Consider the following 16,664-nt stretch of genomic DNA (forward strand, 5'->3'; position numbering starts at 1 on the left):
CTGCTGTGGCCTCTCCCGTTGCGGAGCACAGGCTCCGGACGCGCAGGCTCAGCGGCCATGGCTCAGCGGCCATGGCCGCTCCGCGGCATGTGGGATCCTCCCAGACCGGGGCACGAACCCGTATCCCCTGCATCAGCAGGCGGACTCTCAACCACTGCACCACCAGGGAAGCCCCTTGAAGATTCTTTTGAGGCATTTCAATGGGGATGCCACTTAGGCAGCTGGGTATTTGGACCGAGATTTCAGAGCAAGATTTACTCTGTCACTATAAGTTGAGAAGCCATCAGCCTGTAGATAATAAGTGAAGCTATGGGAGTAGTGAGACAGATGAGAGAATCTGACCTCCCATCAAAGGCCCTTGCAAATTCTACTATTTTTTCAGAAACACTCTTATACCACTTCTCTAAATAGTCCTTCAACACCATCAAAGACTTTCCCAAAGGCTGCAGAATCAATGAGGCCTCCTCACTAAATTGTATTACCATGTTGCTTCCTTCTATAGTATTTGCCAGTCTGTAATTACAGATGCATTTCTGAAATTACTGGTTAGTATCTATCTGCATCAATAGATCTAAGTACCACAAGGACAGAGAAATACATCAATACCTGGCAGAGAACCAGTTTATTATAGGTGCTCATAATATGTGTATTTAACTATTTATGAAATGGTTAAATAAATGAATGAAAAAGAATTCTATAGTATTTGTGCATTGTTTACTGTAGCAGTGAATGTACTAAATCAAATCAGTTCCCTAATATCCAACTACATTAGGCTTCTTTGTTAGTTGTTCTGTTTTTAAAAAGAAACTTTAAGAATAATTTTTATTTACATAAATGTTGCAGAGTTTGCATATACCCCACATCCAGTTTCCCCTATTCTTAACAATTTACTTCAGTCTGGAAAGTTTGTCACAATTAATGAAACAACATTGATACATTATTATTAACCACAACCTATACTTTAAGATTACTTCATTGCTATCTAATATCCTTTTGTGTTTCAAGATCCCATCCAGGATGTCATATTACATTTAGCTATCATGTCTCTTTAGGCTCCTTCTTGACTGTGGCAATTTTTCAAACTTTTCTTGTTTTTGATGACCTTGACAGTTTTGAGGAGTACTGCTCAGGTATTTAATAGAATGCCCCTCTATTCGAATTCGTCTGATGTTTTTCTCTTGCAGACTGAAATTACATGTTTTGGGGAGGAAGACGAGAGAGGTAAAGCACTATTCTCTTCACATAATATCAAGGGAACATGCTATCAACATGGCTTACCATTGTTGATGTTAACCTTGATCACTTGGCAGTTGTCATATTTCTCAGGTTTCTCAAACTTCTAAATGATTCTACCACCCATCCATATTGTGCTCCTTGGAGGAAAGTTACTATGCACAGCCCGCACAAAAGGAGTAGGGAGTTGTGTATTGCTGTTTTATGTACTCAGTGTGTCTACCTAATTATATTAGAGCTCTGTTGGTATCATGGTAAAGTATAGGGGAAGAAAGTGTTCTAAAATATTCTGATTAAATTTCAGTCTTTTAGTTGGCCAGTGTCTTGGGGCTGTGACCTTCATAAGTGTTTCTCCAATGGTATAGCTTTTTGGTTTCTTTTCCCCCTCTGCCTGTCCTCTACTCCTTTTTCCAGTTGTAGCATTCCCAATCTATTTCCTTGAAGCACTGACCCATGGCGTATGTTTTATTTCCCCTTAGGTGAGACAGGAAGGCTGGCTGAAAGGGACTGGACTGAGAGGAATTCCCTTCCTCCTACTGGGATAAATCTCTGGTGGTTATTTCCTCTGGATTAAAGGGCTTTGGTGTGGAGAAGACTCTGGGCATATTTCACGATGGTCACTCTCTCCCTCCCCCTACAGAGCCAGGAGAGGATCTTTCTCAGGTCTTCATTGTGAAAATCTGGCAGAGTTCTTGGAGGTAAAAGCCCCAAATGTGTGGGAATATCCCCCTAAGACTATGGCTCCCAGCAGTTTCTCACATCACAAGTTGTCCGTACTCAACCTCCAGCCATTCATCAAAGTGTTTAAGTTTATGGATCCAGCTGTTTCTCCTCTTGGTTAGCAAATTTCAGTTGAGTTCCTCTGGTTGCATTTATTGCTACAGGTTTGAGGGAAGCAGTTTGCCCAGTTCTCTCATGGGTCCAAGAAAAGTTGTTGATTTTCTACTTGTCCAGCTTTGTCTTGTTGTGAGGATGGGTGTGACCAGACGTCCATGTTACTTTCATACATAAAACACATCCCTTCTTGTTTCCATCTGTGATCATCTTAACTTTTTCCTAAATCCTCTGTTGTGCATTTCATTGTTGCTCAGACTTCTAGAAAACCATCTAAATACAGTTTAAATGAATCTTTGGTAAGAAGATAACTTTCTTCCCAAACTGTCAGTGTGATTATCCAAGTTAAACATTAGTATTCTGATGTGAGCCATTCTAGACATGGTTTGATGGAATTAACTGAAGATGAGACCCACTGATGAAGAATTTAAGCAAGATGAATACCTTCGTTTTAAAAGGTTGGTAAGGTGGGTAAGCACATTAATGGTTTCATCCATTGCATCTTTTGGTGCTGAGAATTGATGTCCTTGTCCTACCTAGGTAAAGAATTTTTACTTCTTGGCAGAAATAAGATTATTGATAAATTGAACTATAGGGGTAATTTTTCTCAATTAACAACATGGACAGTGTTTGCATCAAGCTCTTATCTAGTAGCTCATTGTATATTGGGCTGTTTCTAAGTCAGTCAAAGTTTAATAGGGATGGGGAAGAGATTAATTATCAGAGGGTCTCCTTCTCATTAAAAAATAGGTTTGGGCTTCCCTGGTGGTGCAGTGGTTGGGAGTCTGCCTGCCGATGCAGGGGACACAGGTTTGTGCCCCGGTCCGGGAGGATCCCACTTGCCGCGGGGCGGCTGGGCCCGTGAGCCATGGCCGCTGAGCCTGCGCGTCCGGAGCCTGTGCTCCGCAACGGGAGAGGCCACAACAGTGAGAGGCCCGCGTACCGCAAAAAAAAAAAAAAAAAGTTTACCACTTGAAAACTGGTGAACATTGTTTAAACATGTCTAAATATCATTTAAACATTGTTTAGTACAAATAAAATGTCTTATAAAATATTGTCTATAATAAAATTCTCTTTTATTAAAATATGTATTTAATGTTATACTTGTATATTTTAAAAACTGCCACAAAAATATGGAGCAAGTACATATGATTTTTTCCTTTTCTCCTTTTTGCTTGTTTATATTTTCTGAATTGTATATAATGAACAAGTAGTGCTTTCATGAAAAGAAGAAAACTGTAGATGTTAAAATAAAAAGAATAATTCATAACATTTTAGGACTTGAATAGACTTAAGCCAGTTCCTAATTTCTTCAGCTGAGGAAATGGAGGTACACACACAAAAAACAATCTTCTTGAATCCTCTGTTTCCCCATTTCTGCTTAAAGAATAATAACCATTTTTAAAGAACCAGCTCAAATATACATGGCTTTGCCATTTCTATGCATGTCTCATGTCTCTCACCAATTGTAGAGTTCTTCCAGTATAACATGAATCATGAGTAGAAGGAAGAGGAAGAAATGCTGTGGGGATGAGGATGGCTTCTGTTTACCATCTCTGTCCAACACTTAACCATATATCTTACTTATGTTATTTTAATTAATCAGTTTTTAATTAACTGTGCTATACAGTAGGTCCTTGTTGTTTATCTCTTTTATATATAGTAGTGTATATCTGTTAATCCCAAATTCCTATTTTATCCCTCCCCTCCCTTTCCCTTTGGTAACCACAAGTTTTTTTCTATGTCTCTGAGTCTATTTCTGTTTTATAAATAAGTTCATTTGTGTTGTATTTTAGATTCCACATGTAAGTGATATCATATTTGATTTGTTGTCTGACTTACTTCACTTAATATGATAATCTCTAGGTCCATCCATGTTGCTGCGAATGACATTATTTTGTTCTTTTTATGGCTAAATAATATTCCACTGTATATACATACAATATCTTCTTTATTCATCTGTCAAAGGACATTTATGTTGCTTAATTAATCCTTACAATACCTTTAAGACATAAATACTACTCCCATTCTGTAGATGAATAAGAGGAAAATTAAACAGGTTAAGACCTTTTACAAGTTTCCTTTGTCACAACCCACAGAATTCAGGTTTTTGCACAGGTTCAAGCTTCTCCAAAACTTAACATATAGTAAGTACTCAGTAAACATATTTAATAATTGAGCTATTTAGGGACCATTTGGTATTCAGGGACCAGATTTGCAGTGTTTATCAGCAGCCTGCTTATCTCTCAGTTAATTTACAATTAAAAACAACTTTGACCACAACTAGTATTTGAAGTCCAGATTCTCTAAACAAATAGAATTGCTTTTCATCACAGAAAAAGTGATCACCACTGCTGCCATCTGGCTTCCTTGTTCTCTTCTTTTTTGTATTTCAAAATGTTTTCTAAACAGATTATTTGATTGCTTGAAGTATTATCACTTTCTTTTTTAGACTCATCGTCTCGACCATGCACTAACCTTTTATCTCTGAACTTCAATTCTAGAGCTAAACAACAGTAGCTTATATATCTAGCACTTTCATAAAAATTATCACATTGGATAATTTGGAAACAGATAGGACAGATATTATTACTTTCATTTTAAGGATGAGAAGGCTAAGTCTTCAAGTGGTTCAGTGATTTGCTTATGAGCTTATGCAACTGATACAGCTCTTAAACCACAGATCTAGGACTCAAGGGGAGTTCTCTGACTCCAAATATAGTGTTCTTCCCTCTATGTTATATGGTCTGATAACACAGAAGCATTCTCTCTATCGCACCTTTAGTGATCCACTATAAATTCTGCTGTAGCTTAGTTTTGCTTCCATTCTTACTAGACCTTTTTGATCCCATAGTTTTTTAGCTATTGTTCCAGTTAGAGTTTTTAATTGCATGCAGCAGAAACTCACTCTGGCTGATTCAACAGGAAACAAATTTGCTGAAAGGGTATTGGATAGGTGAGGAGATCATGGAGACGCATGTTGAGAAACAGGTGGGAACAAGGGAGGAGGGCAGCAGTCAATCATCTGCCAAAACCATGCTCTAGAACAGGGGTCCCCAACCCCCAGTTGGAACTGGGCCACACAGCAGGAGGTGAGAGGTGGACAAGTGAGCGAAGCTTCATCTGCGGCTCCGCATTGCTCCCCATGGCTCACATTACTGCTTGAACCATCCATCCCCCCCGCCCTCTCCCCACCCCCCACCCCATCCATGGAGAAATAGTCTTTCATGAAACTGATCCCCAGTACCAAAAAGTTTGGGGACCGCTGCTCTAGAACACAGGGTACCCCTGGACACCTTTACTAATACCTCTGGCCTCGCTGCCCTTAAAAACAGGAGGTTGGTTTTCCATTGTCCTTGCTTCTTTGTGTCAGTGCCTCCTGTTTCAAAGTCTTGGATGGGTATGTCTGATTGGCTGAGTATTGATCGTGTGGTCATACTGTAGCTACCAGGGAAGTTTGGAAACCACAAGTTTCCAAGTAAGTATTTTTAGCCTCTATCATGGAAGGTGAGCTCTTTCTCCCACCGAGATTCATTAAGCATACACTGCACCAAACATAACAAGGAGGTTGAAATAATTGAAAGTCCTCTACCAAGACCAAAAATTGACCAAATTCTAGTACTGATTCCAATTTAGTTTTGCATGTTCTTTCTTTAGGTGAACTTTCTTTGAGATAAGAGACATATTTAATTTACAACTATGTCTCAATTGTCACTCAACCAATAATTACACTTGCTCTGCAGCATTCTGAAGGGTCTAAACTTGTCATGTAAGTTTCATTTATCTTCTAAGAAATTTCTCTTTCAAAGTTATCCTCTAATATTTCTCTCAAATGAATGAGTTTCATCAGGGCCTGACAGCATGAACTGGTGACTTACAAAATATTTTCAAAGCGTGAAAACTATATTTGGCATCTTTCCACAGCTTTAGGTTTTAAGATATGCCTTGTTATTTTACTTTAAGAATTCCAAATATTTCTTTTACTAAAAATATGTTTCTGACATTGAATAATCCTTTCCTCTCCAGTATTTTTGAACAGTGGCTTCGAAGGCACCATCCTCTTCAAGAAGTTTATCCAGAAGCCAATGCACCCATTGGGCACAACCGGGAATCCTACATGGTTCCTTTTATACCTCTCTATAGAAATGGTGATTTCTTTATTTCATCCAGAGATCTGGGTTATGACTATAGCTACCTACAAGATTCAGGTAAAGCTCAGTTTCTTTCATGTGAATTGCTGAGTCTGGTGTGATCAATGTCTTTTGAGAGAGTGCAAAGCCTTATATTTTTACAATGTTATCCCCAAATTATTTAAATTGGGAAAATGCATTACGATCCTTAACTCATCACTGATTTATTATTACATGGACCAAGTTGCAAGAATCTTTAAATTTCTGTCCTTTCTGCTTAATATAGAGCATTTTGCATATGGCAACCATGGGAAGAGCACTAAAATTAAAATCAGAAAAAAAAATCGGTGTGAGACGTGACACTATAAACTGACTTTTGTGTGACCTTGGGAAATTTGACTTCAGTTCCCTGAATCTCAGTTTCTTAACCTTAAATATTAGGAATAGAATACCTCAAAGAGATATTTGATAACTAAATGCATTAAGAGCCTAGGGCAGTCAGCACAAGTTAAACATCTAGCAGTTTTGATATCATCTTTGGGAACTTCCTGCTAGGAAGAAAATTTGTGAACATTTCACCAAGAAAATTTGTGAACATTTTGATGTTAAACACAGTTAATAATAATAATGATAATAGCTATTATAATAATAATTTCTCTGACTATGATTAAGTCTAGGATTGTAATTAGATCTAGGCTTTACATAATCTTCCTTAGTAGTAGTATGTCAGTATCTTTTTGATAAATATGGAACAGGTAGTAATGTCTCCCCCTACCTGTGAGCCTGCTACATACCATACATGCATTATTAATCAACCATATATTAGGGGAAGTATTATTATCCCTAGAATGAGGTAAGGACACTACCTAAAATAATTTAATGCTAAAATAATGCTAAATGCTAAAATAATTTAAATGACTTTCCCAATAGCAAACGCCAGTATGTGGAAGAGCCAGATTTCAACACTACAGGGTCCTCTCCACTGCAACACAAGATGGTCAACAGCTAAAAAAAAGGTTAAACAATACAGAGTTTGTGGATACGAGGTGTTCGACAAACACTGATGTTTCATTATATTCATTGATAATTCATGGAAACATAAACAGATTAGTAAAATAAAATGAACAAATGAATGACATTTACCAATTTCCTACCTCTTGTTAAACTTTAGTGACACATAAATGAATGACATACCTCCAGACCTCAAGGAGAGTTAAATTAAATTCAGTATGGAAGCCAGACAGTTGTGCAAAAAAGTGTGAAACATCAGGCTGTGCTAAGTGCAAGAAAGGAGTCATAAACCGAATCTTATGAGCACAGAGGAGAAAGCAATGACTTCAGAGTAGTTCAACCTAAAAAGACAAGACAAGGCCTTGAAGGATGAGCAGGCGGGTAGTAGATAGAAAAGGGTAGGGAATATTCTAAACTAATAGAATAACAAAAATAGAGGTGTAAAGTGTACTATGTATTTCTGAGATGCTAAATTCTCCTATTTGAGTAGTATGAGCAGTGAAAAATTACACTGAGGAGATAAATTGAGTTATTTCATAATAGCTAATATATTATGGATCTTTTCATGTGCCAGGAACTCTTCTGAGTATGCTGTGTGCATTATTTCCTTTAATTTTCATAATTACCCTGTGAAGTAGGCACTATTATTTCTTTTTCCTGATCACAGATGAGAAAAAAGAGGCTTAAAGAATATAAATAATTTGTCCTGGGCCATCTAGCTAGTATGTGGCATAGCAGAACCACATTTTAAAGCCAACAGGAGAAACTGTATTTTATCAACCATTTCCTGCCCTTTGGGGAACGATTAGTTGGACAGATTTGGGTTCGTTACCTGTTTTGCTTTATCTGAAGACCATAGCCAGTGGAAGGAATACTAAAATGGCTGGTAGAGGAGATGAGTTCTTTGAAAACCTGGAGATCACTAAGAACAGAGCATTTTGCAGACGGTGGAGGTATGGTAAGGGAAGGGGCTCCCAGTGAGTCAAAAAGAGGGGCAGTCTCAAGTAAAGTGTTTTCCCCTCCTTCTAAAAACACCCACAGTACATAAAGAAGGGAGAATATTGGTAATGGTTTTTCAAAGATTCACCACCAGGATTTTATAATTTCCATTTTCAGAGCATAACAGACTCTTTCACGGGCTCTTGCTTTTATTACACTATTCTCTCTGGCTAAATTCCAATCCATATCCATTTGTCACACTCTCAGATATGAAATCATTGTATATATATACATAGTCATGTTTAATCACTCCTTTAACAGAGTTACATGGTAATTTTTCTACATATGAATCTTTCTTCCCGGTACCTTGGCTGTGAGCCCTACAAAATCAGAACTGATACCTTGCAAGCTTCTCCAGTCTTATCCAAATGGTATCTGGTATGGGGCTAAACCAATGATTTCACTTGAATGCAAGGGATATTTATCATGAAGGATGGTGTCTCTTAACCAATACATATAAGTAAAGCTTGCTAGAAAAATGTCACACTTCTTAATACTCAGGTCATTTTTAGATTCTTTAAAAAAAATTTTTAACATCTTTATTGGAGTATAATTGCTTTACAATGGTGTGTTAGTTTCTGCTTTATAACAAAGTGAATCAGCTATACATATACATATATCCCCATATCTCTTCCCTCTTTTGTCTCCCTCCCACCCTCCCTATCCCACCCCTCTGAGTGGTCACAAAGCACGGAGCTGATCTCCCTGTGCTATGTGGCTGCTTCCCACCAGCTATCTATTTTACATTTGGTAGTGTATATATAAGTCCATGCCACTCTCTCACTTCATCCCAGCCTACCCTTCCCCCTCCCCGTGTCCTCAAGTCCATTCTCTACATCTGCATCTTTATTCCTGTCCTGCCCCTAGGTTCTTCAGAACCTTTTTTTTTTCTTAAGATTCCATATATATGTGTTAGCATACAGTATTTATTTTTCTCTTTCTGACTTACTTCACTCTGTATGACAGTCTCTAGGTCCATCCACCTCACTACAAATAACTCAATTTCGTTTCTTTTGATGGCTGAGTAATATTCCATTGTATATATGTGCCACATCTTCTTTATCCATTCATCTGTTGATGGACACTTAGGTTGCTTCCATGTCCTGGCTATTGTAAATAGAGCTGCAATGAACATTGTGGTACATGACTCTTTTTGAATTATGGTTTTCTCAGGGTATATGCCCAGTAGTGGGATTGCTGGGTCATATGGTAGTTCTATTTTTAGTTTTTTAAGGAACCTCCATACTGTTCTCCATAGTGGCTGTATCAATTTACATTCCCACCAACAGTGCAAGAGGGTTCCCTTTTCTCCACACCCTCCCCAGCATTCATTGTTTGTAGATTTTTTGATGATGGCCATTCTGACTGGTGTGAGGTGATACCTCATTGTAGTTTTGATTTGCATTTTTAGATATTTTTAACGTATTTCAAGTCTTCTATTGTGCTAGATATTTTCTAGGTGATTTTATTGGTTTATTTATTCTTTCTACATACATATGTTTAGTAACTACCTTGTTCAAGGCATTCTTTTAGATACTGCAGATACAGTGGTAAACAATGTAGTCTCCTTCACAGTGCTTACATCCTAATGAAAGAGAAAGACCTTAAACCACTACTTACCTAATGACTCGTTTGTTTAGAGATGTGCATATCTCTAGGGGTCAATGAAGTGACATTTCAGAGAATATCAGTAAGAGGAAGAATTAATTAGTTGAAAAGGAGGTCTTGATTATGAATTTTGGCCATATTGCTAGGATAACAGAGCCATTAATGAATTTTAAACAAATCAGGATCAAATTTGAGTTTTCGTAAGATTACAGTTGCTGCAGCTTGTAGGAAGTTTTTTTTTTCAATTTTATTTTATTGAAATATAGTTGATTTACAACGTTGTGTTAATTTCTGCTGTACAGCAAAGTGATTCAGTTATACATATATATACATTCTTTTTCATATTCTTTTCCATTATGGTTTATCACAGGATATTGAATAGAGTTCCCTGTGCTATACAGCAGGACCTTGTTGTTTATCCATTCTATATATAATAGTTTGCGTCTGCTTATCCCAAACTCCCAATCCATCCCTCCCCCACCTCCCCCCCTTCCCCCTTGGCAACCACAAGTCTGTCCTCTATGTTAAAGACATAATGTTGGGCCAAAGAAACCAGACGTCATAGAATATATACTGATGATTATATTCATATAAAATCCAAAAAGATGCAAGTTTTGTGTCAGTTGCAAAGCACATTCGGGGAGGCCAGTGAAAATGCTGTTACGAGTATCCAGGGGAGAGGCGAAGGAAGTTGGAATTGCAGTGGTGGTAAGAGGCAAGGCAGAAAGGACAAAAAACATTGATATTATTTTGAAAACAAAATTTATGGAACTTGGAAAATGATTACATATAATAGGTGAGAAAGAAGGAGATATTAGAGTTGCCCTTAAGCTTTCTGGCCTGTGCAAATGATGAATGGTGATTGAATTCACTGAGATAGAAACAATAGGAGCAGGGCCAGACATGGAGTGAATCTCATGGTGGTATCAGTTACACAGTGAAATGGGGTGAATGGCACAACAGGGTAAATATATCCCTGAGGCAGCTGAGCCTTGAGCCTCAGAAAAGATTCTGCCTGAAGATACTAATGTGAGAGACATCAGCATATAAATTGTTATCTTTGCCAATCTTTACAATCTTGCGTAGTAGTGATTTTATTCTGTTTTATAGGTAAGTAGATTGAGAACAGAAAGATAAAGTGACAAATTCTAAGTCACAAAGCTCCTAGGTGGCAAATATAGAATCCCAAATGAATTCTCTCTCCATGACTCCACAGAAGAGAGGGTTCTCTTTATACTTGCCTTGTACACAAATGTTCCACCTGGTTGTCCCTTCCCTAGTGTCCCAAATGGGTACTTCTTACTGAAAAGGCAACAAAAACCACTGGGGGAGAAAAGGGAAAGAAGGCTCAAAGAGTCACATTAGGGGATTAAAGGTATTTATTATTTATTTATAGTTAAATTTTTAAAAATAAAATTGATTCAAAATGTTTTATCTATTTAGAGTCCTTTTCATATAGCTGTGAGCTTACGCCACTAATTTTAGAGAAGTTTTGCTTTAAAATAAGCAAGAGCAATTGCTTATTTTCTATTTTATGAATTATTCTATTGCTCCTTCTGTTGTACTTTCAAGGAGTTTAAAATTTATCTTTCATTCTTCTATTCATTCATTTATTCATTCTTACAGCAATGTTTACTGAGACACAATGCCAGAATAGAGTAAGCTAAACTTTAAGCTTACTAAAAAATTCTTTAAAATTTCTTGATATAATTTAGTTCAGGCAGTTAATTATTCATCATTTAGGCACTCACGTTTATAATTACTTAATTATTTTCCGTAAAAGGCAGCTGATGTCTTCTTGCTCTAGTCAAACATTTTCTCTTATAATTGAATTTAGTGATGTTTTTCAAAATTGAGTAGCAGGTGATTTTGTTGCATGCATAACTGATTGAAAGGTGAGACCAAAAACCTTTAGCAATGAAGGGTTGAGTCCTTGATGCTGTTGGCAAATGTAATCCTGCTTTTTGTCTGGTGTTACTTTGTTAAGAGCTTCCTTCTTCCAATATATTCCAAAAGGCCTGGACGTTTGATTTTAAAAATGAGAGGAGGAGGCATGTTCACAGTAACTGGAGGGTCTCATTCTGCACATGGGGCTTGATGAGGGCTTGTTCACTAGTGTTTCCCTATGTGTATGCACAGGTGCATACTGTTCCTTCTGCCTGGGATGGCTTGCCATCAGCATCCCACACTCAAATCCTAATTTATTCTTCTACTCAGTGGGATAGTCTCCTGGGATGCCTCCTCTGACTCCTCAGGCAGTTATAGGAGGTCTTTTCCACATTATCCCATTGTATCTTTTATATACTTGCATTGGAACAGCATTGCTCTTAAAATAATTTTACTTGTCAGTCTCCTCTTTTAGTTATTATTTCCTTCAGGCCAGGGGCTCTGCTTACTCAGCCTTTCACATGCAGTTCCTGGACCACCACCTGACATTTACTGTGTCTCAGTAAACATTGCTGTGTCTCAGTAAACATTGCTGTGTGAATGAATAAATGAATGAATAGAAGAATGAAAGATAAATAAGACATACTACTTGCTCTCAAGGGTTCATCATGAAGCCTGAAAAGTAAGACATACATATAAATAATTACAACATGTAGACAATTGTGCCAAGTGTCACAAAGGAGCAATGAAAGAAAAGAGTCTGGGAATCCAGAAGAGAGAGCTGAGCAGAATCAGTGATCAAAGCAGGTGTGAGAGAGAAAAACTCTTACTGGAAGCTGGTTCAGTTGAAATATTGAAGGAATTACTATGGAGTAAGAAGAATCGATAACAGTTATAAATTACTTTTTATGTGAAAGACATCATTCCAAAGGTTATACATACATTGTAGAGTTTAAATATTACAGGCAAACTTTCTAAGTTACAGATTTTGAATTGGTTAAATTAGGATAATGATTCCTAACTACCTCATGTGTTTGTTGTGTGGATAAATGGGCATATGAATGCGCTTTGGAAATGACAGAGCACCAAACAAATAAAAGACTATATGATTATTCTGAAGAGAATGGGTAACAAAAAAAATGGAATTTTAAGTAGGTAAAAAAATAGAAAACTTTCGATATGAAGAAATAATTTAAAGATACACTATTGAGGCTCAAGAGCAAATAACTGAGGAAGACAAGTCTAAATTTTAGGTTGAGGCCATTGAGAAATACAGAGTGTTTCAAAGAAGACAGTCCATTGGTGACAGTAAAATTTAAGACAACTTGAAATGAACTGAAGTAGAGAAATGATAAGAGAAGCTGGAGAACAGAAGGACAGACAAAGAAATAGTGTTTTAAAATTGTGAAAGAATTTGAGCTGAGCCTTAAGCAATAAAGAAATCATACTTATTATGTAACCTCTATGTAATCTGCATTTTGTGAGACATTTAAAATGCACGGTATATTGAAGTGACTAATAGCAATGCAAACTAAGCATTTGTAATTTCATTTTCAAATTAACTTTTAAATGTGTTAGAATGGTAACATTTATGTTTGATGAAAATAATGTTCACATTTTTAATTTCTTTATTTTAGCTTTGTTAGCTTTCATTTCTTAGATTTAAATTAATATTAATCCAAAGTTATAAATCTCTTTTATTATAATTTATTTTATAATGTTAGTTCTTTGCAACTTATTGTCCCCTCCTGATGAAGAGAAAACTAAATCTGCTCTATTGTTTCAAATTATGCTTAATGGATTCTAAGAATTTTAGAGGTATCTTAGTGACAGCTGGTAAAAGGACAGCACTAAGGACAAAAAAGGAGAAAGTAACAGGAGAAATGGAGTTTGAGCCCTGTAGCCCCACTTAAGCCAGGGAAGCGCCACTCTTATCTTCTTTGAATGAAGATTGGAATTTAATATAAAATTAATTTTTGACAAATTCTCCTGCTTTAACTGTTTTGAGTGCTTGAGTTTATGGTGATCGATGAGACTCGCACTTTACATTTCACTTCATGTTGCTACCCATTCTTTCCAAGATATTTGATTAAATAAATATTAATTTTTTTTTATATTGTTGATCTAATTTTTATGATCTATGAAGCTTACATATAACTGTAATTTCAGAATATCCTAAGGTACTTTATCTTTTATTGTTGTAGGAATCTAACTAACTTTAAAAATAATTAGGACTTTTTGAAGCGCAAATGGCAGAAACTCCATAGAAACAAGATTAGATAAAAAGATAATTTATTGGTTTACAAAATCCAAGGAAAGAATGAACATTTGAAATGTAAGAAAGACAAAAATGCAGCTGAGACTGAGGAACAGCAGGAACCAGCAAACTAAGCTCCCTAAAGATTCATTCTTTCTCCCCCTCTCTCTCTTCCCCGCTCCCTACCCCCTCTCTAGCTCTAAGACTGTTATCAGCTCCTGAGTCATCTGACTCTTAATTCCAGCACAGTGATTTCTGAGTAATGATTCTGACTAGCCCAGCTTGAGTCAGTGGTTCACTATGAACTAATCAACAGTAGCCAAGAAAATAAGTCATAAAAAATGTTATAGTTCCCACATCAGCAACAGGGGGAAGGTAGGGATGGGGAGTAGATATAGGCTCAAATATTCATGGCCTAAATAAGTTAGTTTATTTATTGCTCAAATGGCAGTCTTGGTATGTTGTCAAATACAAGCTCCATAATTTCAGGGACCAGAGCTGCTTGTTTCTTGTAGTTCTATAAGACCTAGGGTTTACCCTTGATCACATGATCTATGATGGCTCACCAACATACTATCTGCATTAGTTGAAAGGGGAAAAGGGAAAAGGAGAAAGCATACCTTTTCTTTTTAAGGGAACTGCCCCAAAGTTACATGTGTTACTTTTGCTCAAGACTTAAGTCACATAGCCATAATTTGCTAGTAGGTAAGCCCAAGATGCACTCTCTTCTTTCCTTTGTATCACAAAATGGATATAGATTATCTTAGGGTGTCTTGTAAATAGTGATGGGAACTTTAAAATCAAGCAAATAGATATAATAAATTATTAACTCCAAGTGGAAAATAATGTAAGAAAGGAAATGTGCTCATAGAATAATATTTGGTTCAATTGTGAATAATATTTAAATATTAAAAATAATGGAAATCTGAGATGTGGATTTGACCCCAGATCATGGTATTATTATGCTGAAAATATGGAGGAAAGAAAAGGGAAACTGTAAGAGAGCTCAAATCATTGTTTATACCTGAGGAACTCCAGAGATAAACTTGACAAATTAAGAAGTAGTAATATTTGCCTATTATTTAGAAATATGGAGTCAAATAACAGAATAAATAACTAAAAGAGTAACAGTAGCTGACTTGGGGGCAGGCACTGTATAATTTACAAATCAGATAATATCCATGAAGTTTAAAACATCCCAACAAGGTGGTATTGTTTTCCTATTTTCCTGATGAAGAACCTGAAACTTAGGAGTATTAGGTATAACTTTCCCAAGATCTTATAGCTAGTAAGTAGCAGAGCTGGCATTCAAACCCAAGCATCTGACTCCAAAGTACTATGCAAGGATGATGATGATGATGATGATGATGATGATGGTGATGATGATAGTAAAAACATTGGGATGTCTTTCTATTTCAGGACCAGACAGTTTTCAAGATTACATTAAACCCTACTTAGAACAAGCAAGTCAGATCTGGCCATGGCTCATTGGGGCAGCCGTGGTAGGGTCTGTCCTCACTGCTGTGCTGGGAGGACTCACTAGCCTGTTGTGTCATCGAAAGAGAAAGCATCTTCCTGAAGAAAAGCAGCCACTCCTTATGGACAAGGAGGACTACCACAGCTTGTTGTATCAGAGCCATTTATAAAAGGCTTAAGCAATAGAGTTGGGCCAAGAAACCTGACCTCACTCTAAATTAAATGATGTTAAAGTCCCTAGGGGTTGTCCCAGCAGAAATCCTTGGTGTGTGTCTATGAAGATCATTATTAGAATTGTTATCTTAATACAAAATATACCCCTCGTCCAACTCAGGTAGAAGCCACCTGTGCTTGCTTTGCTGTATTTTGATCATTCCCTTAATAGTTTTCCTCAAGCCCATATTTCCAAGGAAAAGATGCCATTTGGTAATGGAGGTGCTAGTCTGCTAGTCATATCTGAATGAAAGTGCTCTTATAAAATATGACAACAATTGTGATTATTTTCCTCCTGATTGTTTAATGACGTTTCTTTTATTATCCCCTTTCTTTGATTTTAATAAAATAGTAACGAATTTACACCGATTGACTCCTTTGAGCTCGAGAAATACATTTTAATTTTCCTAAGAAAGCATAATGTTTCCCTTATATTTTACATTCCTCCCCAAAAATATGTTATGGACTTCAAGTAAAAAACAATCTTCACCTCTTCCCTGCCATAGTTCTGCCTGTACATTTTAAGGCCACTGAAATCAAGGGCCCTTCGCCTGAAAAGAATCTGGCTAAGGACCTGTCTTAAGATGTGCTCATGAATTATGTTGACGAAGATGATAATAATCTTATTGTAGAGCTTCTTTTTTATCTTCTAAGAACTTTATTAGAGAATGTTTAAAATGCTATAAAACATTTCATGGTAGAGAACAATTATGTGAATATCAGCTTGTCTGCAGTTCTAGTAAAATAACATTACTATTTTTCCTGGCTATTAAGACCTTAAATTAGAAAGTCTAGATAATCTTGTTACTTGAAATTTTAGGTCCAGTTGAATTTCTAAAAATAGTCCAGTTGATATTCCATTTGTATTATCACTATGTAGAGCATAAAAGACTAGCACCAGTGGGTGGAATTTATAGAGGACCCATTTTGGTGTAATAAAAGGAAAAACTGTCCAATATTCAGAGCTTTCCAAAACCAAACTGGACATTCTTGGAAAATAATAAGTGGTTGACTCT

The 16,664-nt window shown here is 36.7% G+C and overlaps 1 protein-coding gene across 1 annotated transcript in view; it reads left to right on the forward strand.

Moving 5' to 3' along the window:
* Window positions 1-16,013, forward strand: part of LOC103083618 (tyrosinase) — a gene marked incomplete at its 5' end in the record, with an annotated part of 86,462 nt that extends 70,449 nt beyond the window's left edge. Inside the window, 2 exons of the mRNA XM_007463781.1 lie at window positions 6,094-6,275; window positions 15,379-16,013. Coding sequence (XP_007463843.1) covers window positions 6,094-6,275; window positions 15,379-15,605 — 409 coding nt within the window. The remainder of the gene's footprint in view (window positions 1-6,093; window positions 6,276-15,378) is intronic.
* Between the last annotated feature and the right edge of the window lie 651 nt (window positions 16,014-16,664).

Source organism: Lipotes vexillifer, unplaced genomic scaffold (assembly GCF_000442215.2).
Source record: "Lipotes vexillifer unplaced genomic scaffold, Lipotes_vexillifer_v1.1 scaffold1304, whole genome shotgun sequence".
Classification (NCBI taxonomy): domain Eukaryota; kingdom Metazoa; phylum Chordata; class Mammalia; order Artiodactyla; family Lipotidae; genus Lipotes; species Lipotes vexillifer.